At 47.0% G+C, this 23,612-nt stretch overlaps 1 protein-coding gene across 3 annotated transcripts in view; it reads left to right on the plus strand.

Moving 5' to 3' along the window:
• LOC119172429 (ubiquitin carboxyl-terminal hydrolase 25) overlaps nt 1–23,612 on the plus strand; it is a 99,791-nt gene that overhangs the window by 51,257 nt on the left and 24,922 nt on the right. For 2 of the 3 annotated variants that reach the window (XM_037423531.2, XM_037423532.2), the window contains exons 9-15: nt 4,436–4,563; nt 10,020–10,115; nt 11,192–11,323; nt 12,734–12,906; nt 13,267–13,337; nt 14,798–15,026; nt 18,948–19,120. In XM_037423531.2, the coding sequence (XP_037279428.2) occupies nt 4,436–4,563; nt 10,020–10,115; nt 11,192–11,323; nt 12,734–12,906; nt 13,267–13,337; nt 14,798–15,026; nt 18,948–19,120 (1,002 nt within the window). The remainder of the gene's footprint in view (nt 1–4,435; nt 4,564–10,019; nt 10,116–11,191; nt 11,324–12,733; nt 12,907–13,266; nt 13,338–14,797; nt 15,027–18,947; nt 19,121–23,612) is intronic. The other variant, XM_037423533.2, reaches the window with a different exon arrangement.

Consider the following 23,612-nt stretch of genomic DNA (forward strand, 5'->3'; position numbering starts at 1 on the left):
CCTGCGCTATAGCGAAGTATATTTCTTTAAAAAATGCAATACCAACCAGCCCAAGTAGCCACTCTTTTGAATTTCTAAAAAATTACGAATGTGGGAAGCATGATCTGAGCCAGACCATAACAAGTGGTTGGGGGCAGAGGGGCCTGAAAAGACCATGGGTTATAAGACTAAAGCCACTGGTTCGTCGTAAATTAATGAGAACTAAATTCTCATTAATTAAAAACCAGGATATTAATAATTAACCACATGTACATTAGGCAGCATGCTTCCCTGTGTCTCTTCCACTCAGCCATGCGCAGATGTAGCGTTCTGAGACAGTGAAGGAAACGGCATAGATATCGCATTTCTGACTTGTGGGTTTTACGGGGAGGCGGTTAGCTTGGCTGCAAAATTATGGTGAAACCGAACGAATATACCTTCACCCGTTGCTCAATCGACTTTGTAAATGGAGCATGACATGCGCTCTCTGTTCCACTGCTCGCGCGATCATTCTGCACACAGAGCGGATCGTAAACGTAAGGATGCCTAATGAGTATTGGCTCCGCCAAACTCTTGTCCTGATGGTGCACTTCCAGCCAGCGCCTTCTTGTTTTAAGCCCACTTTTTACCACTTCTAAAAGCTCGTTGTGAGGATGGTTTGAGACACGGACGTCTCGATCGCGGGGAAAACTATGAGAGCAAAGCATAAACGCGACTCGTGAAGAACATGCACGAGCGCAATCGGACAGCCATGGTGGCAAACGCACAAGAAAAACAAATTGGCCCCGTATGTGCATTTAACCTGCAAATGTCGTCGAAAGACGATAGTCTTGCATGTGGAGGGAGTGAACAAAACATTTATTTGATGTTCTGCTCAAGAAAATCGGTGAATGGTATTCTGGAGGCACTGCGTTAGAATGCCTTGAGCATGCAGCGGAGGCGAACGAGTGCATCAAGGCACGTCACACGTGAGACATGACCGCCATCTGGCAGTTTTTTTCAAAACCAGAGCGCGTGACTCCGAGACGGGTGTGCGCGCCCGCCTCAGAGGTCATGAGGTGTAGAACGCAAGGCGACGGGTAGGTGCCACCACCGTCTCGTTTTAGCAAAGCGTTGGAAACACTCGCCTTTACGTGCAAGCGTTGGATGGTCAGCACAGCGTGATAAGCGCTATGGTCCTTAAATTACTTATGTATGCCTTTTCTAGTAAAGGGCGCACATGCAGAATATATACGTGTTGTTATGGTGCCCCAGACATGCGGAATAATTGCTTTTTAATCGACAATTGCACAAGCATGAACGCTTAATCTTGAGCAACATAGGTGGGCGCTGCGGATGGGGTCGGCCGTTTCAAATATCTGATGCTGTTAAGAGCGGACAAACGAACAAATGTACAGACAGACAGACCAAAATTTTTGCGTCGAAGGTCCCTAAGAAAGACTTGGCTTTAAAAAATTCTACATCATTTACGGCAGGCAATGGGACACGCGGGATGGCGCTTTTGAAAAGCGCACTGACCACATCGGACAATGGGAGGCTCGAAATGCGCGCTGAGTGAGAGCCAATGAGCAACCCGGGAACGACTTTCAGAAAACCCGTGACAGCTGCTATTCTGCTTGGGTGATGCCATTTCAAGATGGCGCAAATTTCGCATAAAGGAAACTGCTTCAAATTTGGCTCACGATAGTGGCACTTTGCCAGCTGCAACACTCGTAGCATACGCGAAGTTCGAACAAATTTCGTTCTTCTGGGGGCATTTTACTGCTGCTGGGGTGCCTTGAAGGCCAATTTTGTTGCATTTGCAGACCGAATTTAGCATTAGCAATTTGAGAGTAGGTGATCAGAAGTACAAACATTCTGAAAATAAGTTTTATTGCGATAGCAATTATGTGGACAGTCTCGGTTTCTGCCGCCCCCCGAGCTGCTGTCATTCACTTGTGTGTGTGTGTGTGTGTGTGTGTGTGTGTGTGTGTGTGTGTGTGTGTGTGTGTATATATATATGTATATATATTGGGAAGGATGCGTTAGCCTCCTCTTTCCGCAGAGGGAACATCACCTTTCCGGCTGGGGTCATCTGCGCGTGCTCTCAACTCATGAGCAAACAAGGAGGAGGAGGGGGAGCCTTATGGTTGCCGCGCTATCGCGGCAACGATCAATGCGTGGCTTGTGCCCCCACAGCAGGCGGGAGCTTCTATGGGCTACACTCTCAACATGAAAAACCCGTGCCAAACGTGTACCTGAAGCAGCCGTGTTCTCTTCCATCATCGTTTTATAGACTTACGAGAGATCAAATCTAAATGAGTTGACCGCTGACAGTTACTATTGCTCCTAAAAATGCTAGCAATGCTTCGTAAAACATTCGAATATGTTGCTATTGCATTCATTGCTTCGCTCTTTCGGCGAAACTGCGACTTTTTTCAAAACATCCTGAAATTATCAAACACTTCGACCTGAATATGGATAGGCTGTGCCCACATTGTGGGGAGACCTGTGACATCTTACACAAGGTGTGGGCATGTGCGAAAAATCCCCACCTGCCCCCTTCTTCTACGCCTTCTTGTGAGGCATGGGCGACTGCCCTCCTCTACTGCTCGTCGCCGGAGTCTCAACAAACTCTGGTGAAACGAGCACGAGTCGGGGCCTCGTTATGAAGTATCCCGGACTAGGGACGCTGACCATGTAGCGGGGTCATGCTTTGGCCCCTAAACTCTTTTTTTTTTTTTTCAACGATAAATGTTTTCATCTCTCTCTCTCTCTCTCTCTTAAGTAGCTACTAGCTACGATGAACTATTTTGAGGGTGCAATAACTGGCGTGCGTGCTGTTTGGGCAAGCGTCAGTGTGCCTTCAACACGAAGAGACTGTGAAAAGAGCATTTCTCCCTGGAAGGGCCATACTTTCTTGTACCAGCGTCTTGTAAAAGTTCCGCAATATCGGATTTAAGAGTTTGCTGCCAGTCTTACTTCGTATAATATTACAATTTGTTACTATCGCATTCATTGCATTGCATTCCATGTGCTGTCGTCTTGTTGCCAGAGCTGATTGCGAAGGCTACGGTTATGGAAAAAAAAAAAACAAGGCTAAACATCGTCGGGGGCCACACCATGCGCGCACAGTGAAACCATGCACGCGCACACGGCGTCAAAAATGAAGAGCGAACGACACGGATACCGCGGAAAACTATTTGGTAAAGCGCCCTCCATATACAGTGCGGCCTCACATATGTGACACTAACTAAAAGCGTGGCCCTGCCAATGTAAAAGTAGTTTTCATTTTCTTGTTTTTGGTTTGGAGGGAGGGGAGGGCACAGGGGGGGGGGGGGGGGGAGGGCATGCGCCCGCGGTAGCATGAATGGCGGCGTGGGGCGCAGGCCTGCCTCGTGCCCATCCGCGCGCAGTAACGAGCGCTCGCTCTCGCATGGTAGTCGCCAAGGCCACGAGCGCACCGTGCTGCTTCGCGCTTCATTAGCAGTGGGGCAACTGCGGAAGATGCATGTGCATGCTAAAATGACAAAATACGGGGTGTCGAAATTCTTAGATTGTCCATAGTCAAGAGTCCGATGAAATCCCGTCTGGTCGGGGACAAACATGATGCAAAATAACAGAAATGCCGACCAAGGTAAAATGCAGAAAAATTAGGCGTTTCGGCTCCCTACACAGGAGCCTTGTTCACAATGACCACAAACGGCGTAGTGTGCTCTTCTTATGCACGTGTCATCACGTGTTGCAGACATCACGTGTACACAGGGGGCCCCTGTGTTCGTGCGTGCATGTCCCTTTTTTCGCACCTGTCTGCCTGCTATAGTCATGCTTTTTGAACTGTGGTGCGGTGTTGATAAATATTTGACTATTCTGTTTGAGCTGGTTAGGTGCTACAGCTAAACCTCGTTACGTGGAATTCTCTATGCAATTTTTTGCAACTTATATGCTTATAGAGCACTATGCCCCAGAGTTAGCACAACACAGAGCAAGGTACTGTCTTAAACAATCTCTTGCAACAGCTAACCACTGGCTCTTATGATAATTTCAATTTATTGACTCGATGCTTCTTTGCTGCAGGAGTGAAACTTCATCATATCAAACTTGCAGATAAACTTTCCACGTAATATTGAGGGTAATATTACAAACAGCGGCAGGTAAGAAAGAGGTAAACACTTTGTGCACTAGACAGAGAATTTCATTTCATTGAACATCGTTACATGACTTGTGTAATCACGCGACCTTCATGCATCGTCTTAGCAAGCCACAACAGACTATCTAGGTTAATAAGAATACCTGTGCCGGAGCCATCAGTGTTGTTACACTTCAATCAAAGAATTCAGTTTTACTAAAGGTGCTATGTCAGACAGAACTTCGTTGTTGCAATCCACTCAACAAACTACAAAATATTTGCTTGAAGAGGTGCACTGTTTTGGACATGAAAACAAAATTGTATTTTTATCTTTTGCTTTTATTACAGACGTGGTTTACAAAGCTACCACCTGTGCTAGTGTTTGAGCTGTCTCGATTCCGCTTCAATCAGCAAATGAACAAGCCCGAGAAGATCCATCATCGGCTAGACTTTCCAGAGTTGCTCTACATGGACAGGTACGTTCATCCCGTTTCTGTATTCTTGGTGCTCCCTTGATGAGCACTGAACACTTTTTGAGAGTCACTTGTGGTTTTTGGTGATTTTAATGCTGCGTTTATCAGCATTTACTTCTGTACGGGCGATCTCGGATATATAAAACATTGGTATACAGTGTGGACCACTTATAATGGAACCACATAGCGGCATGACTTGTTAAAATGCAGTGTTTTCTGGCTCCTGTTCACCCTCCCACAGAAGCCCATGTACAGTTATATCACGTTAGAAAACATGCAAGAGACATTACCCGCTAGGTTTTGCGGCACTGCCATTTTGTTTAGAAGAGATAAACTGCCTAATGCTCGTCTGTGTTGCGGTCGTACTTTGCAAGGTGTCCTATAGTTGCTTGACGCATTGGATCAACTGGTCCTTTTCACCTCTGCCTTCCACCTTATCTCGAAGCAGGCACAGCAAATTTCTCGTTTCAGGAGATGTATTTCTTGAGGAGGTGCGTCGTCACCTTTGCCTATGTTAGTGGTGAATGATTTTGAGTGTTTGAGCGCTCTTCAAGGAAGGTGCACCGTTGGGGAGAGAGCAATAAGGTCATTAGGAAGGCGGAGGGGATGCAGAGTCAACAAACGATGGGTGGAAGGTGGAAAAAAAAAAGAAAAAAAAATGGCCCCATATCTGCATGTTACACCGCAAATGTCATCGAAAGACAACAGTCTTGCGTCTGGAGAGAGTGAACAAAACATTTATTTGATTTTCTGCGCAAGAAAATCGCTGAATGGTTTTCTGGAGGCGCTGCGTTAGAGTGCCTCGAGCGTGCAGGGGAGGTGAACGAGCGCATCAAGTCATGTCACACGTGAGACATGAGCGCTGTCTAGCAGTTCAAGGCGTGCGCCGTGCGCGCCCGTTTCTGAGGTGATAAGGTGTAGAACGCAAGGCGACGGGTAGGTGCCACCACTGTGTCGTCTTAGCAAAGCATTGGAAACACTTGCAGTTTCATGCAAGCGTTGCATGGCCAGCGTAACGTTATAAAGGCTACGATCCTTAAAATTACTTATGTATGCCTTTTCTAGTAAAAAATACACATACATAATATGGGCGTGTTATTGTGGTGCCTCAGATATGCACAATAATTGCTTTTTAATTGACAATCGCAGAAGTATGAACGCCGAACCTTGAGCAATATTGATGGGCGGCTGCGGATGGGGTCGGCCGTTTGGAGTATCGTTTGGTCACTTTGGTGCCATTTAGGGTACCGTTACGGGTGAACAAACAGACTAATGCACAGACAGACAGACCAAAATTTTTGCGTCGATTGGTAACCTTCGGCGCAAAAATTGTTTTAAAATTTTTAAAAAGTTCGCGGCGGCACTGCAAAACTTGCAGATTGAGGAAGAAGGGTGGTTGCCTAGCTAATTCAAAAGCGCAAATGAAAAGGCAATCGCTGGGTAGATTCCCAGGGCTGATGAATCAGGCCACTGATGTTCCGTGCAGGGAACTTTCTTTTTTCTTTTTTTTTTTCAGGAAATTTTCGCCTGTAACTTTGGGCCAAAGGGAAAAAGGGAATCTTCGTCATGTTTCAGAGAATTTCAGGAATGGTTTAATTCTATGACTACTAATGCGCTCTCAGTGCGCCTTTATCTGCTGTAATCAGTTCTGGCGCATGCACCATGCAAGCATAGCCCTCGAGATTTGTTTCTGATATTTTGGCACAAGCATGCATCTTCCACGGTTGCCCCACGAAGCGGGAAATGCCCCCAGTGACTCCAAGGTGGGCATGCGGGCCTGCACCCCACGAGCCGGCATTGCCGCCATTCTTGCCTCCGTGGTGGGCGCCTGCAGGGATGTGCCCCTCCCCCCTCTTCCAAATTAGCGTCACATATTTCTGGCTGCGCTAGGTATAGGGAGCGCTTAACTTAATCGTTTCCCTGGTATCTGTATCATTTGCTCTTCATTGTTGACGCCTTGCGCGCGCATGGTGTGGCCCCCGACGATATTCAGCTTTGTTTTTTTTTCTTTTTTTAATTATTATTATGCTGACAATTATGTCGTCACTACTAAGGGGATGTCAGATTAGGCTCTGATCGAAACTTTCTAAGACCTCAATGACAACGACGACTCTTCGGTGGTCGACTCGTCATGCTTTTCCATTTGCGAATTCGAGAAACTGCGGCCCTCGCTATTCCGATTGGCTGTGGCAACAAAACGACGGTGGGTTGAATGCAATGCAATGAATGCAAGAGCAGCGAATTGTAATGTTATATGAAGTAAGGCTGGCTGCTAACTTTTTTTATCTGATATCACGGTGCTCCTACACTACGCTGGTGTAACCAAATACGGCCGCTCTAGGGAGAAGTGCTCTTTTCACACAGTCTCTACACGTTGAAAACGCACCAATGCTTGCCTAGATAACAGGCGCCTGGGCCTGCGCCCTTAAAATCAAAGTTCAATGTTGCTACTCGAACGACCCCCCTTCCTTTGCGTTTTTTTCATGTTTGTTCAATATGGACGGTTTCCTTTCTGTTCTGTTTGAGCATTCGACGGCAGTTCTAAAATGTTGGGGGGGGGGGTGGTTGTGTTTTGTTGTTGTTGTGTAGAGATGGGCCGGCTCATTTGATCTCTGCTTTTACATGCTTATAAAAGTCTGATGAGCGGTAGCACATTGTCAATCTGGATTTTTTATGGTGCGTAGCGGCGATGGCAAAAATCCGCCAAGAGTGCCCATAAGTGTTTTGGGTTAGCTCTGCTTTCAGTTCCTCTTTTGTTTAATTTGTGAGTTCATTTTATAAATTTTCGTTCAGAACCTGCATTTAACAAAATCCTTTTACAGCGAATATTTTCGGGAATTAGTCATTTTTGTTATATCCAGGGTTAACTGTATATACTTAGTTACAACGGAATAGTCATTGCATATACATGCAGTACATAAATGCACACACGGCCAGTCAATCCACTATACAACTTAGAGGCTTGTGTGAGTGGTGAATTTCAGGTTCAAAGAAAATTTTGAGCGAATAGTAATTTGGTTGAATAATTTCGAATAAAGTTGAAATTGGATATATTGCCTATCGTGTAGAAAAATGGTTATATTTGTCATGACCCGACCAACCTGCACAAAATTTATCAAAATTGAAACAAGTTCTTTGCAAATGTCATTCTTTTTGGTTCCAAGGCAGTAGAAGCAACTTTGCATAGTAGCAAATTTTGACTTTTGGTAGAATGCAAGTGATGTACCTACATTTGCAGTTTGCGCACAGAACCTTGTACACAGCACTAGGAAAGCACTCTTTTCGTAATTTGTCTTTTACAATGACGAGAGTGATTTAGCTTGCGCGTGGTATACATAAGCTACGTGTACGTCGTATTTGCGTCTTTAAAAAAGATGCATGTTGACTCCCCTCAGAAGAGTTGTTATGCATGTGACACCAAAAAAGAGTAGCGAATAACCTTTTAGAGAGAGGGACGACATCAATTCTCTGACTTGGTGGCATAGCTTCAAGTGAATCTCTGCAACAGGTCAGTCTGCCTCCCTGGTAGTAGCAAGATTTGACTTTGGGTAGAATGCAAGTGATAACCTGTAAAAAATTTTACACTTTAAATTTACTGTACTTAGAGCATATAAGCCGGTATTACAAGCTTTAAAATGATGAAAAAAAAGAAATGATGATTCGATGTGAGGGTAATATGTTCAATTGAACCTTGAAGAGTGGCTTCGTGGCAGTCCGGATTTTCGATGGATAGGTGTTTTCACAGCTTATCACTCCTTCACTGCAGTGAAACCACTTTTACAGCGGCAGGGGTTTGAATGTCGACTAGTATACACCTATTTGTTTATTTCGAATGCTGCAAGATGTTCAACAATTTAAATTACGATCAATATGAAATAATACAGTAATATTCATTTGAATATTTGCAGAAACCTACAGATTATGTTTAGGTCAGCGAGAACAACCAAAGCAATCGTGCTATGAATGCAATATCATGCATTACAAAATCATCAGAACACTTACGATCTTGAAATATGCATGAATCATGTCCAGCTCAGGAATTCTTGAACTGTGCTGAATGTATCTATTCGAGGAAACACCCATGGAGACTCCAGTGCTGGTTGTTGTTTGCTCTGTCGCTGCCCACTAATATCGGGCTGCGCTTGAGTTCGTGAATATTCCTCGCGACTCATGTGTGCAGCACAGGGAAAGCTAGGGAATTTGGTATATCTTTTTAGTAGCTTACACTGCATAGATGGACGTGTGCCGGTGGCAGCTGCATTGGCTTCCCAAATTCGCTCGGATGTTGCTTGGTGTTTGCTTTCATTGCACGCGTTGTTTGGGGAGGAGGTGGGGCAGTGTACACTGTCTGGATGTGACCATTGCTGGCGCCTTGAATCGTTGTTGCGTGGCTGGTACCGAGTTTTGACGCACTTTTGACAATGGCTGCAGCTGACCAGACTCCGGCCGTGCATGCTCTGCATGAAACGTATAATCGTGTACTCTTCATGTGCACTATGTTTCCTACTGAGAAGGTGTTATTGTTACTACGCTTGCTACCTCTGCAAATTTGAAAGCTGTATAGCTTTAATTTGAGTGCACTAATTTTTGCTGCCTGAGCATGGACTTGGACAAGCTAGGCGGGTTTTGTCTCCGTTGATCTCCCGGCAGTGAATCTAACTTCGTATCACATGAGCTGCCATCAGGTCTGGGCTTAAGTGCAAGTTTTTCGACGCCCGATCTTCATTTTGCCTTGGACGAACTTTCTGTGGCAACATGCCAAACTGCAGGCTAGTTCTAATCGGCACTTGTTGGTCTTTGCTCATGGGCGATCAAAAAAAAAAAAAGTCACTGTGACAGAAAGTTTGAATGCCGTGTGTATGTATGTGTGAATTGTTTGTACAGCTTAAGCTGCAGCAAGGAAAACAAACCGCTATGTTGAAGTGTCCTAATGCTCTGTGCCCGTGCGCAAAATAGTAAAAAAACATGCAGGTGTGCTCGCTGCATTTTCTTGTGGAGGATTGCGATATCAGCGGCAACTTTCTCACTGCTTCCAGAGTGCGCTCTTCCGAGTAGTGTTCTGGTGCTACTAGTGTCGGCAGCCACACAATAAATGCGGCCAACATTGGGCATGGTTACTGCTGCTCCAGTAGACCCATTTAGGCAGGTGGCTTAAAGTGCGCCATCGCCTTGTGGACCACTAGAGTGCGGTCTTATTTTTAAAGAAAAGCATTCCCTTAGCACGAAAGTAGTATTGTGAGGTTTCGTGACCGCTGTTACAAAGCATTAAATGCGAACTTAACATTTGTCCTTATTGTCCGTCTAAATGCCGCTAACTGCTCCAAATCAAAGTCCTTCTGCTCCAAAATTGGAATTTTGCTGTTCCAAAAGCTGCTCCTAGTTCAGTTTGAGCGATTTTACCCATGAGTATGGAAAGCACTGTTGTTTAGCGACTGGTATTTTTACCTTATTTTCGCCAGGTACATGGAGTACAACAAGAACATCACCCGCAGCAAACGTGAAGAGGTTCGCCGGCTTAAAGCTGAACGGGAGAGGCTGAGGAGACAACTTGACAAGTATATCTCTTTGATTGTCCTAAAACATGAGTGCCATGATTTGGTCGTCACATGCAGTCATGCAAAAAGATTGAGGGTGTGTAATAATGTTTTCTAAACTAAATTGAATTTGAATCGAATGGTGAAAAAATAAAAATGAAGATAGAAAACATTTTTAAGAGTTTACAAATTAAAAGACTGTTATTCTCATTAATATGAAGTAATTTTTGCGTACTGGTAGTACTGTATTTACTCTAATCTGACATGCGCCTTTATACTGATAAAATGAGTCCGAAAATTGCTTGCATGTCAAAGGGCCTCTAAACCACCTCCAAGAATTTTTCAAACATTTCGGGTAAACACGTGCGTCGTGTACATAATGTCTTCAGGATCAACAACAACAGCGTTTAGCTGAAAAGCACGGAGTTTACTGAGCCGTGGCAACCGGGAGTGCACGCTGTTTCGCAGAGCACTTTGGTGGTGACTGTATGCCACGCGAGGTTGGGAGGGTCACGCGACAAGGAGGGCAAAGCAGCTTTAAAAAAGACCAGCCGCTGAGTGGAAGGTAGCCAAGGAGAGAGGGAAACTAGCAACCGCAGCGTTTCGTTTATCAGACACGTGTACAAAAGGAGCCTGAAAGTGTGGGATAGCCTTGATTGCATTGCAATTTTTAGGCTATACTTCAGATTTTCAACTGTGGAACGAGTGATCACAACCAATGTTTCGGTGTAGATTTTCTGGAATTTTTCGAGGGTATTGCGACTTGCTTATGAGGCGGAAAGAGTGTTTGTAATGTAAACAATAAAAATCTTGTTCTATTAGTGTTCCGCTGACCCTGTGATGTTTTCTATGCATGGGGACGTTATGTGGCATATGTAGGCTTAAATATACAGGGCAGTTTCAATTTTGTGACCTCATTAATAGTAGGTTTGGCTTTAGAGAGGTAGGTGTGTCCTGCTACTGTATTTGACCAGTCGTGTACAGAATGCCGTCACGATTACCCTACCTACCCTACTCGCCTGCATGCACGAGTCGTGCTTTTGTTCGTAGAGATGGCAGAGGCAGAGGTGTCCTCTACCACGTGCCGCCTCTTTCAGGTACATCCAGTACGGCTCGGGGCCCAAACGGGTGCCCCTCCAAGACGTGCTGCAATACACTCTCGAGTTCGTCGAGAGCAAAGCCTCTCAGCAGAGAAACGAGGAGGCGGAGATGGGCTCACCGTCGTCAAGGTATTTATTCCGAGCTGCACCCAGAAAGCTTTGCCACTGCACCTGTCCTTTTTGACATCCACGGACTGAAAGAATGCTCCCCAAAAAATTCCACTGTTGACAAGAAACTCCCCTGGGCGTAGCAAAGAGGGGCAAGTGCACTTAGATTGTGGAGCGATGCTACCATGGCAACAAGTGCGAGTTTCTTGGGAAGAGAGCTTCCATGTTGACTTGGCAAGGTGACCAGTTAGGCTAATCGGTAATCCACACTGAATGCGAACTTTGCAAAGCCAGTGTGTGGTCAATGAGCAATAACAACGTAATGTTTTCCTTGTCTTGTTGCTTGTGTTCCCAGTGCTGCTTCTGCATGTTGTGCTTACATGCAGAAACGTGTTTCATAATAGGGGACTCCAGATGGGCCTTGACTGCATTTTGCAGCTAAGTAGATGGGTCCTTTACATTTTGTCTCCTGTTAGTGGAAAAAAAAAGCTACTGCCACAACCTTAATTTTAACATCGAAAGGGACTATCCTATGAAAAGGTAAATCTTATTGTGTTGTGTTTAGGAAACTGGTATGGGATTTTCTTTACAGCTTTGTGCGGCAGAACATGGGTTTTCTTTGTGGACCATCTTTCATCTTGTGGACATTGTGAATGTTTCTGAAACAGTACTGTGGGCTTATATTGAATGTGTTCTCCCCACCTGTTTGTTTTTCTCTACTCCTTTTCTTTCCTTTGCTGTTACTGTGGGCTTATATTGAATGTGTTCTCCCCACCTGTTTGTTTTTCTCTACTCCTTTTCTTTCCTTTGCTGTGTTATCACATGTGGGAGAGTCGCATGACCCGAGCAGATGCATCATGTGCGCCGTCATTAGAAGAGCAGCACGTTTCTGTCGACTCCGGTGTTGGCAGTATTGATGCTGGCAAAATTGTGAGAGCTACAACGCCGTGCAGTGTAGGCTACTGGCCCCTCCGTGACATAGGCCAGGCCCTGACACTGGCAAAGTAGTGATACTTGTTGACTGCCTGGCAAAACGATTTCCTTTTATTTAAATATTGATGGTGGTATGATGTCTCCCTTCCTCTTGGCCACACGGCCATGCCTGATATCATTTGGGATGTTTCTGCTTGGGTCTTTGGCCCTCCTACATGCAACTGTGACTGGATGTTCTGCTTGTGCATTCTTTAGGATAAGGCAACATGCCTGCCAGTTTGGTACATTGCATAAAGTTAACATACTATTCTGCTTTATTTAGCACTTTGTTTATATAACTGCTTTATTCAGCGCTTCTCTAAGGTATTGTAATGACGACAATGACAACGTTCCAGAATGTGAGTGCTTTGGTGGTTATATCCTATCTGGCGCAGCTTTTTCTCCAGTATGTTATGGTACTATAATTTTCCAAGTTCTGTCACGAATTATCTCCCACAGCCTAGGTCTCTGTTCTCCTGGCAGCTCACCACCGGACGAGGGCCTTTCGAGGGGAGAGAGCCCTCGTAACCTGAATGATGGGCCGAGCCCACAACATGTGTCAGAGCCCGAACTAAGGCTGCTGCAGAGCTGTTTGCGGCGGTGGCAGTCAGAGGTCGAGCACGATGTCAAAGGTGAGCACAGTTTCAGATAGTTTCGCCTATGCTTCAATCTAATTTTGTTATAGGCCAACTGTTATGATCTTTTAATTTGCAGTGAAAGCAAGAGATTATAACTGGTGTGTTTACACAGTTATTTTTGGTACAATATGAGAACAAGTTTTTTTCTTGAACCACAAGAATTGCAAAATAAGTTATGAAGTAGTGATAATCTGCAATGAAAGCAGTGGAGAACGAAAAGCCTGATGGATGTTCTAAGTTCATTTGAAGAAAAAGTTGCTGCAAATTCGTTAGCAAGATCCCAGCTCGACATCGATTATTATAACAAGTTCAACATACCATTTATGCCTTATTGCTTCTTTTTTTCTCTTGCAGAGTTGCAGGATAGCATGAGCCGCATCGATGCAACCATTCGTGATATTTACACAGAGCCGTCGTTGCTACAGGTGAGCTGACCAGCTAGGGTGGTTTATCAGCCAAGATGTCGTGGTGCAATACACGAGCACGCGAGTTCAGTGTCTGGTTACTGTTGGCACATTGAGAAAGAGGTGAGAGAGAAAAAAAAGTTTGCATCTGGCTTACAGCATGCTGTCACTTAGCCGCGCCCACCAGAGACAGCCTGTGCAGTTGCCACCTCAGCAGGGTGCGAGCAACGAAACTAGGTAGGGGCGAAAAATGCAATCCGCTTTTAGTCAATGTGGACTCTGCAAATCTTTATTGGTCAACTACGAACAAAAGAAATCCCCCACCTGCACTTCATTGCAGGTCAAGATCCAGTGCTTATATATACAGCGCATTGTTACGCGGGCAAGAAAGAGTTTCGGTGGGCAACGCGCCATATGCTCTCTCTTGCCGTGCCACAAGGGCTGAGGTGGTCGTGAGAGAGAGAGAGAGCACGCTCTCTCGTGGCGACAAAAAGCGGTCTCTCTCTCGCGCTTGAGCAAATCGACCATCACGACAGCAGCAGCAGACAATCATGCACACTGACATGCTGAGGCCCTAAGGTATCTCGCCCCTAAAAAATGTGGGCAGGTTGCACTAGTGGTGCTAGGCTGGACAAACAGGAAAGCTGGTGACTTCGCTTATCAAGTAAGCATGGTCTGAATTAAAATGGTCTTAATTAACTAGTCATTATTAGATATTCATAATTAACATAATTACATATGAGTGTGTCCAAATAAACGAAGTATTAGCAAGCTCGATCTTAGCATGGCTCAGCCTAATTAGCTGCATCTTGACATGGATTATGTTAATTGGCTTTACTAAGCATGAAGATGACTAAAAAAGAACAGGACGAGAAGAGCGCATGCTGGGCTGCTGACGGATAGTTTTGTCGACTCCACATGGTACAACTAAATGCTTGAGAGAGAGAGAAATAACATTTATTTCTACATTTGGCTCGTAGGAAGTCCCTTGCCTCACACTGCGCGGATGTTCCCTATTTTAAGATTACTAAACACTTGAGAGCTCCACTATTAAACAGCCGTTGACTTATAATTATGTGCCCATTGAAGAATGCCACATGGTGGTAACTAATGTGGCATTCTACAATACCATACCACATAGTGTTCTGGTGCAGGACATCTGCCAATTTAGACTTGCAGATTAACTTGATTAGTCCTGCTCAAAGGAAGCACTAAAGAATAGTACTAAGTCAGCCAGGACAGCCACAATGGGATAAAATAGTTCATGTGCATAAACAGCAGTATCTCGGTGAATGCCTTGTACTATCCTACTGCAGTAACTAGTTAACCAAAAGTTGCTTGTCAGTTTCTTCCAAGTGTTTGTCATGTGTTTAATAAGCTACATGAAAGACAAAGGTTTGAAAGACCTGTAACAGTGCCCCCTGTTGCAGATCTTGAGACATTGTTTGGTACAAGTTCCTTGAATGTGTTTTTCTGGTCAGGTGCCGTACCGGCTGCACGCAGTCCTGGTGCACGAAGGCCAGGCCGCTTCGGGCCACTACTGGGCCTATGTGTACTGCCCGCACCGATCGGCCTGGCTCAAGTTCAACGACGTCACAGTCAACGAAGTGACGTGGGCTGACCTCTTGCACGACTCAGTCGGGGGCCACCACTGCACGTCCGCCTACTGCCTGCTGTACGTGGACCGCAACAATCGTGATCTCTTTGATGGTGAGCCCTTGCTCTGCTAGGATCAGTTGAGGTTTTCTGACATTTAGACATTCTTTATGATTGTGGTGGTGGTGGTGGAAAAACATTTATTGAGAAAAGTTCCGAGAGTTGCACGACAAATGCATTTGGGTGGTCTTCCTTGTGGGATCTTGAATGGAGAGCGCCGCTTTCGGAGCGAACGAACACAGTATACGCGGTCGGACCAAATCAAACACTACATTTATTTAAATATATTTAGATTGATGATATCGCTAGCTGAATCAAGATACATCAGTTGCGATCAACATGCTAAATTTTTAACCGTCCTAAGTAAACATGCGTCATGTGCAGAATGCTGTTGCGATCAACGATTCTACACATGGAAGCGCTACAAGTCGCTGGTGTGCCACAAATTCCAAGAAACAATCCCTCTTTCTCTCTGGTCCTTTCGGGCCTCCGTGTGATGGCGAAAACTTGAATCTCTGATGCAGAGCACATTGATGCTGTAATTGGTCAAGCAAGAGCCTACGACTTGTAGTAAGTCTGCAAGCAGATGTCTGTAATGCTTGTTGTTCGTTGTATTACCCATTCGCGTTCGTGTGTTTGGAGCCCCGCCGCGATGGTGTAGTGGCTAAGGTACTCGGCTGCTGACCCGCTGGTCGTGGGATCGAATCCCGGCTGCGGCGGTTGCATTTCCGATGAAGGTGGAAATAATGTAGGCCCGTGTGCTCAGATTTGGCTGCACGTTAAAGAACCCCAGGTGGTCGAAATTTTAGGAGCCCTCCACTACGGTGTCTCTCATAATCATATGGTGGTTTTGAGACGTTAAACCCCACACATCAATCAATTAATCGTGTGTTTGCAAATCAGCTACTGCTGCCTGTAACACAGTTCATACCAGCATGATTCGTATAAGCAAGGGTCGGCACGGCAGCAGTGGTTCGCAACAAGCACGCAGTTGGCGGAGTCGAGGAAGGGACTGAGTCTGGGCCACCAGAAGTAGACATTGTTTCGAATAGCTCTTCAACGATGATGTATGCTGCTTGATAATGGGGACGGGGGTAGAGATGGGTTTGGCGAGAAGGCAGAGCAGCTTTGAGAGAGGATGCCAACGAAGGGTAGCGAAGGAAAGAGCGAAAAGAGTGATCGCCACATAATCAAAGACATTTAAAACTCCGCTATTGCAGCACCATTTTGAAAAATTCTCACCGCTCTCAGGTCGTTGCATATGGTGCACAACTTCCCTACCATAACTGAATTTTGACCTCTGGGCGGTTAGGGACTCTTTAGGGGAGACACTGCTCTTAAAAAACTATTTTTATTTCTTGACTGCTATTGATGAAACTTCGTGAGCTTGTGTATGTTTGTGTGGTGATTTCAAATATTCAGTTATTCTTCTTGTGTGAAGTGTAGTTTTTAAAATACAAAATATTTTATGCACATTTTGGGGAGCTAGATATTTTTCTAAGCTGACAGAGCTACAATTCAAATTAGCCTATCGCAGTAATATGGAATCGGGTGATAGCAGTGCTAAATTCATTTGAACAAAATTTATCGTTTGTTGAACATTCGTGAGTGAGTCAATTTCAAAGTGGGATTTCACTGGCAATTGTTCAACATGCCATAAGATTTTTTCTAATGGGTTTACATCATGCGCTTTTGTTGGGCTGCAACCAGCTTTATTTTCAGATTATTCTGATATGCTGCTATGCTTTGCAACTCTCTTAGCTAAAGAAAAATGTTCTCCCCAAAGGGTGCATAAAGTATCTTGTATATTAAAATCTACACTTCACACAAGAAAAATTATGACATATATAAAATCAGTTCACAAATATATCATAGACTTGCCAAGTTTCATAAAAGTTTGTCAAGAAACGAAAAAGAAAATATTTTATTGCGATAGCAATTATATGTACATTCTCAGCTGGATTTTGTTGTCGACGTTTCTGTCACTCACCGTATATGTATACGTATCTATATATATGAAAACGCAAGAAAGAAAAATAATGCAGAAAAAGACTCCGCGCATGGAAACGAATCTGGGACCCTCGAGACATGAGTGCCACACATTAACAACTGAGCCACCGAGGAGCTCATCCTTCAACGTTTAAATGGCAAGCTATTTATTTCTACCACTTATCGCTGGTGACAGGTATCTCAGTTAGAATATTTTGTGTTTTCAGCATTACCAGCAAGATGGCGCAATAAGCGTACGTAGCCACATTGTCGCGAAGCGGGCGGCGCGTACTAAGCCCCGCTTGTGGGTACAACGCTTTCTGGCGCGCCCTTATCTTGCGGTCCTTGGCGGGCCTTGGGCTTCACCTGGAGTGATTCTGTTGTAGTTATCGTGTGCACAAAGGTCACTGCAATCGTTGCACAGTCTCCGTCTGTGAAAAGGGCACACTTTTCAGACACAGCGAAGTAACAACTGAGACACTTATTCGCGTTCATCTGTACCTGTGAGTACCGTATTTACTCGATTCTACCGCGCCCTCGATTGTAACGCGCACCCGGTTTCCACGACGAAAAAAAAAAGAAGCAAGACATCGATTGCAACGCGCACCCATTTTTCTCGTTGGCCCGCACGATCACACCACTCGGGAAAACGACTCCTTTCGCGAGCGTCTTCCGTTTAAATAGGAGGTACGGGGGAAGCTTGGGCCTATCTGACGTGCAACGGAGCATTGCCGTCACTCTAGTTTTACCGTGGCCCGATGTCGGCACGCGAACTCGCTTCACCCCCTTCTTCTCGACGGTTGTGGTGCCAGGCATGTCGAAGTAAAGAGGCGTCTGATCTGCATTCCCGATTTGCCCAAGCAGGTAGCCGTTGTTGTGCCGCAACTTTTGGCATATGCCCGTTCACCTTCGGAAGGAAAAGCCTTTCCTCTTCATAAAAATAGTTAGCCAGCACCTGCTCGCTTTAAACTGGCTCCGCATAACCCTTTTTCTTAGGCTAACTGCATAGCTTGCACTTGGAGCAGTTCTGTCGTCACGGGCCGCTCACTGCTCAATCATATACTCGCCGAGCAGCTCTTCAATTTGCGGAAACCGACCCTGCTGTGGTCCACTGAAGCCTTTGCGTGAATGTTTGCTGTCGACAATATTCTGCTTTTGTTTCCGCCAGTCCCGCACGCACGTTTAGGGAACTCCGAACGATCGCGATGCGGCCCGATTTCCGTCCGTTTCGGCACACGCGATGACATTTCTCTTTTAAAAGCGGCACCGTGGTGCACTCGTCGAGTTTTTGGAGTCTGCCCTTCCATGCCGTCGATGCTAATGCACTACAAGATGACGAACTCCTCAGCACACGTACGAAGTGCGGAAAATGGGAAACACATAGGCAGAAATGGCCGACGCGCCATGCCGGCGCACGTAGGGGGCGGCCATTTTGGAAATGCCGATGGCAATAGAATGACCGTATTCATTTTTCTTTTTTCGTACTCGATTCCAACGCACATGCGATTTATGAACTCGCTTAACCGGAAAAAAGGTGCACGTTAGATTCTAGTAATTACGGTACGTTTCATGCATCATTTCTGTGTTACACGGGGCACATTTCGATCTGCTTGCCATTCTGTGCGTGACCTTTCAATTTGTCGCCATCGCTTTGACAGCTTTGCCTTTGCGGCAAAGCTGTGACTTTTTTTCAAGTGCCATGTCACACAGGCTTTCTGAACACATCGTCACACAAATCGGGCTGATAATGTGTATACATCTAAGTGAGTAGTGTAACAGAAGAGGCTTGGGCACCAGTGTGCCGCCTGCGCTTGTGCTTCAAGTGGGATATTTCTCAACTTCTTGCTACGATGTCCAGTATTTAACGTTCAGGCAATATTATTGTGAAACCACAAAGGTGTGCATGCACTCCTGTAATATGGTCTACTTACATACAGTCTGTGGATTTCGGCACTATACCGAAATAAGAGAGCCTTCTGTCCGCAGGTGCTAAGGACTCCGAGATGGAGCTTCCCACAGACCTGGCCCAGTACGTGGAGGCAGACAACGCTGCCTTCCGTGTGGAGCTTGAGAAGTGGGACCGGGACCACAGCGACAAGGGCACAGGCTCTGCCTCCGGTGTGAACGACATCGTGGTCACTCCAGTGCAGCCGCAGCAGGTGCACTAGCCATTAGAACGACACCGATGCGTTATTTGTTGGCGAGGCATTCGCAGCAGCGACACTGCGTCCCTTCCCCACCACCATTCGATGTATGCACAGTTCTGTACAGAGTTGAGAATGAATAAACTAAGAATTGGCAAGAAAAGTAAAATTGAATTCGAAGAAAATTGTGATTTGGTCGATTAATTTTGAGTCGAATAGTTGAAATTGTATATCCCTTTTCAAACCCCGCAACCAGTGTACTGGACATGAGAAAAAAAAAAAAAAATTGTGGAGAAAAACGAGCAAAGGCAACAGTGGAAGCAAGACTACTTTTGTGGCTTCTCTAAGAGGGGTGCAAAGCCTTTTTTAAATCTAGTTCCTTGTTTGCTGCATTTTCTTTTGGAACGCCTCATAGTAATCGCATTGTCCTTGTGGAAGTGAAAATATTTTTGGAGTTGTCCTTTGTGGGATCTCTACGAGGCGAGCGCGGGCCAGTGTGAGGTCTCGGCGAGGCGAACGAGTGCCTCGCCACGCCACGCTCTTGGAGTGAACGGACACAGTGGACACGGTCGGTACAAAGCACACAAAATACATACATTTATTAACTAATTTAGACGACGACATCGTCCGTCGAATGTTACATCAATTTTAATTAACACGCTACCATACAAACAACATAACGCAGTGACACACTAAACACAAGAATACACATGAGAAATACAATGGCTCCGCGGAAGAGGGGTAACGGGAGTTCATGATGCTCACGCAAGAGCGCATCCACGGCTCGGAGGGGCAGCATCACATTATGTTTGACTTCTGTGACTGCGTGGATGTGAGAGTGCAAGGGGAGGGTTCTGGTTGAGGCCCTCATGCGAGGAACGGGCTCACCTTCGTCTCGTCGATAATGACAGCCCTGCGAATCCGACGAACGCCGCCTCTGTGAAGATTGAGATGGACCTCGCTGCGACAGCCGGCCCTTCTGCTGGAATAATGATCGCCAAATCCACTGGCTGCGAGACGTCCTGCGGCGTCGGTTGAGTCGTGCACAGCGTCTGCGACAGCTGGCCTCGTGCAGGAGCCGTGATAGAAAGGCCAGCAGAGCTTATCAGCCACGGTCTGGAGCAGGGCACAACCGGGCTGCCTAACGACCGCAGGTCTCCGAACACCTCCAGAGTCCAAGATGGTGTAGGGGGCGGTGGCTTAAGTTGTTGCCACACGCACGCACACGCACACACACCTCCGATGGTCGGGTCTCCAAACACGCCCCGCAAAGGAAGGCGCAGAGTGTCCTTTTTTCCTCTTCCCACGCTAAAGCACCAATTCACAATCCCCTCCTCCAGCGAAAAGAAAAAAAGAAAACACAAAAAAACATCAAGTAAACAAGAACACTCAAATGACAATCAGCAGCAGTAACTGGGCGGAACCAACTTCTTTGCAAGCACTGGCTGTAAAGAAGTTAGCTAACTAAGACTAGACAGTAAAAATGAGGGCCTTCGGTTGTGGAAATAAGCCCGCCGTCTGGCGTGAAATCACTCAGGTGACCGCTTCCTCAGATTATACCGGTGCGTGGTCCGAATGCGGTCCGCCGCGCCGAGTGTGCGCCGTTGCTTGTGCGAAGGGCCACTGGGCACTGGCACAGGCCCGTCAGACCTCGACGCAAAGGCTTTCAGGTCTGCGATGTGGGCACGGCTGAGTTTTCCCGAAAGCGGGTCTTTCAGCAAGTACGCGAGTGGAGTCCAAGCTTTCTTCATTCGGTACGGACCAAGCCACTTTGGAGCGAGCGAAGTTGAGAAACCCTTGCTCGCGTCGCTAAGAGCATGGTAGTGCTTCAGGACGAGGTCACCTACCTTAAATGAAAGGTGGCGACGTTTTCGATCGTACTGGGCCTTTTGCTCGGCCCTGGCCGATGCCAAACTCTGCCTCGCTCTACTGAGAGCTCGACAAAGCCTGTCCCGAAGTGTTGAAGCGTAAGCAGAACAGTCTGCCGGTTCTTCCTTGTCCCTGAGCTGGCATTAAATGACACTGGTCACCGGATTTGCCAACTCCCTTCCGAAATTAAGGAAGGCGGGGGAGAAACCAGTAGAGCGACTCTCGGAGGTTCAGATTGCAAACGCGAGTTCACTCAAATGGTCTGCCCAGTCCTTTTGACTTTTGGCAAAGGCCGCCAACATCGGTTTGAGCGTACCATTGGTTCTCTCCGTCAAGTTGGACTGGGGATGGTAGGGCGACGTGGTGCAGTGATCTATTCCTAGGGAACGGCACGTATCGCCAAACACTCGAGCGGTGAAATACGATGCGTTGTCCGTGATCAATCTTTTCGGAAAGCCGAACCAACAAAACACTTCCTGTAGCCTCTCTAGCACCGCTCGCGCTGTCACTTTCCGCAGCGGAAACAGCTCCACCCATTTGGAAAAATGATCAACAACTACCATCAGATGTATGAACCCCTGCTTACTCCTGGGGAACGGCCCCATTAGATCGCAGGTGGCTACTTGCCACAGACGCTCACTGGCAATCAATTTCATCAAGCCGGGCGGCTTGCCACCTCTTGATTTCACCGTTTGACAGACGTGGCAGAAACGGCAATAGCGAAAAATGTCATGCTTCATGCCAAGCCAAGTCACAACATTGCTCAGTTTCGCAAAAACTTTAGAGCCACTCAGGTGACCGGCGATGGGCTCGTCGTGAGAGGCTCGCAATAGTGCGCCTCTCAGACTTTTGGGCACAACCACCTTAAACGGGTCCACTGACTCCTCATCGGTGGCTATGTATTTCAGCAGGAGTCCATCATGGTCCAGCAAGTGTGTATCCGCGGGGGACCCAGCGACACACGTCGGTTCCCGTCCCCCTGCACCCGCCGCACTACCAGCAGCGTCTCGGCGCTCCGTCTCCCTGAGACCGTCGCTCAACTCGCGACAAAACGGATCATCTTGCTGGGCCTTCAGTAACTCTTGTCTGCTGAAAGAGATTCCCACTCTCCCAAAGGGGAGCTTGGTATCGTTCCCACTCAGGACTGCAGCCATTGCCTCCGCTCACATTGGCGTCACGGGTTTGCTTCCCTTTCGCTCTCCTCTCGCCCGCTTCGCGGCGTGCTGTTTGCCTGGCCCGTGGAAAGGGTTTGCTCGTCGGCGCACTCACCCTTTTCTCCACTCGGCGCCCCGCGCCGCTCGCTTGCACAAAGGCACCGCTAGCGGTTGTCGCACCGGGACCCAGGTTCCCGGTAGACACTGGGGCACGAGATAGCGTGTCGGCTACATTGTTAGTGCTCCCCTTCCGATACTGCACTGAAAAGTCGTAATGCTGTATTAGGAGAGCCCTGCGCGCTAGCCTACCTGCAGGCTCACGGAGCCGCATCAGCCAGCTAAGCGCGCTGTGATCTGTTTGCACCACAAATTTTGTCCCATCAAGGTAGACATCAAACTTCCGCAGTGCAAACACGATGGCGAGACACTCCCTCTTGGTCACGGAATAATTCCTTTCCACGGGTATCAACGAGCGGCTGGCAAAGGCCAGCGGCTGCAACACACCATCGTATGTATTCCTGTAGGAGAACTGCTCCTAATCCCAGATTGCTTGCGTCAGTCTGGACAACAAACGGTCTGGTCAGGTTGGGGAGCTTGAGCTGCGCCATCTCCGCAATGGCGCTAGACAGACGGCAAAACGCCTTTAGCTGCTCGGGTCCCCATCGCCACTCAGCTGACTTACCCAAGAGCTTGGTCAAGGGCGCGCCCACACTAGGGCATAGGATGGAATGAACGACCGGTAAAAATTGGCCATTCCGAGAAAGCGGCCCAGGCTGCGTACGTCCTTGGGCGTGGGGAAATCAAGGATTGCTCGAAGTTTCTCCCGATCTGGCTCAATGGAGCCTTCGCCCAGCGTGAAACTAAGTAACTGAACTCGGGTTTGCGCTAGTTGGGCCTTTGCGGGATGTAACGCCATCCCGGCGGCTCTCACCCTCTCGAGCACATCGGCAATGTGGGCCAAGTGTTCTTCGAAGGTTCGTGAATAAATCGCGATGTCGTCAAGTAGCACATGTAGTAAGACCACTTTGTTTCCCCGAGGACGCGGTCTATGAGTCTCTGAAAAGTCGCAGGAGCATTGCAAAGACCAAAGGGCATACAAGTGAACTCAAATAACCCTCTGTGGGACGTGAACGCGGTCTTGCACCGGTCACGCTCATCCATCCGGACCTGTAGGTAACCTTTGGAGGCATCTAGGTAAAATACGGCGCAGTGCCGAGGTTTCCTACGATGGAGCTAATCCTGGGGAGCGGATAGACATCCTTACGAGTCACTCCGTTCAGACGACTGCCATCTTTCTTAGGCACCAACACAATTGGAGACGTTCAGATGACTGCCATCTTTCTTGGGCACCAACACAATTGGAGACGCCCAGGCGCTGGACGAACGGCGAACAATGCCAGCTGAGAGCATCTCGTCCAGCAAGCCGTCAATTACCTGCCTCTTGGCCTGGCTGACGGGCCTGGGGTTACACTTCAAAGGAAGCG

The sequence above is a fragment of the Rhipicephalus microplus genome, chromosome 4, assembly GCF_043290135.1.
Source record: "Rhipicephalus microplus isolate Deutch F79 chromosome 4, USDA_Rmic, whole genome shotgun sequence".
Taxonomy (NCBI): Eukaryota; Metazoa; Arthropoda; class Arachnida; order Ixodida; family Ixodidae; genus Rhipicephalus; species Rhipicephalus microplus.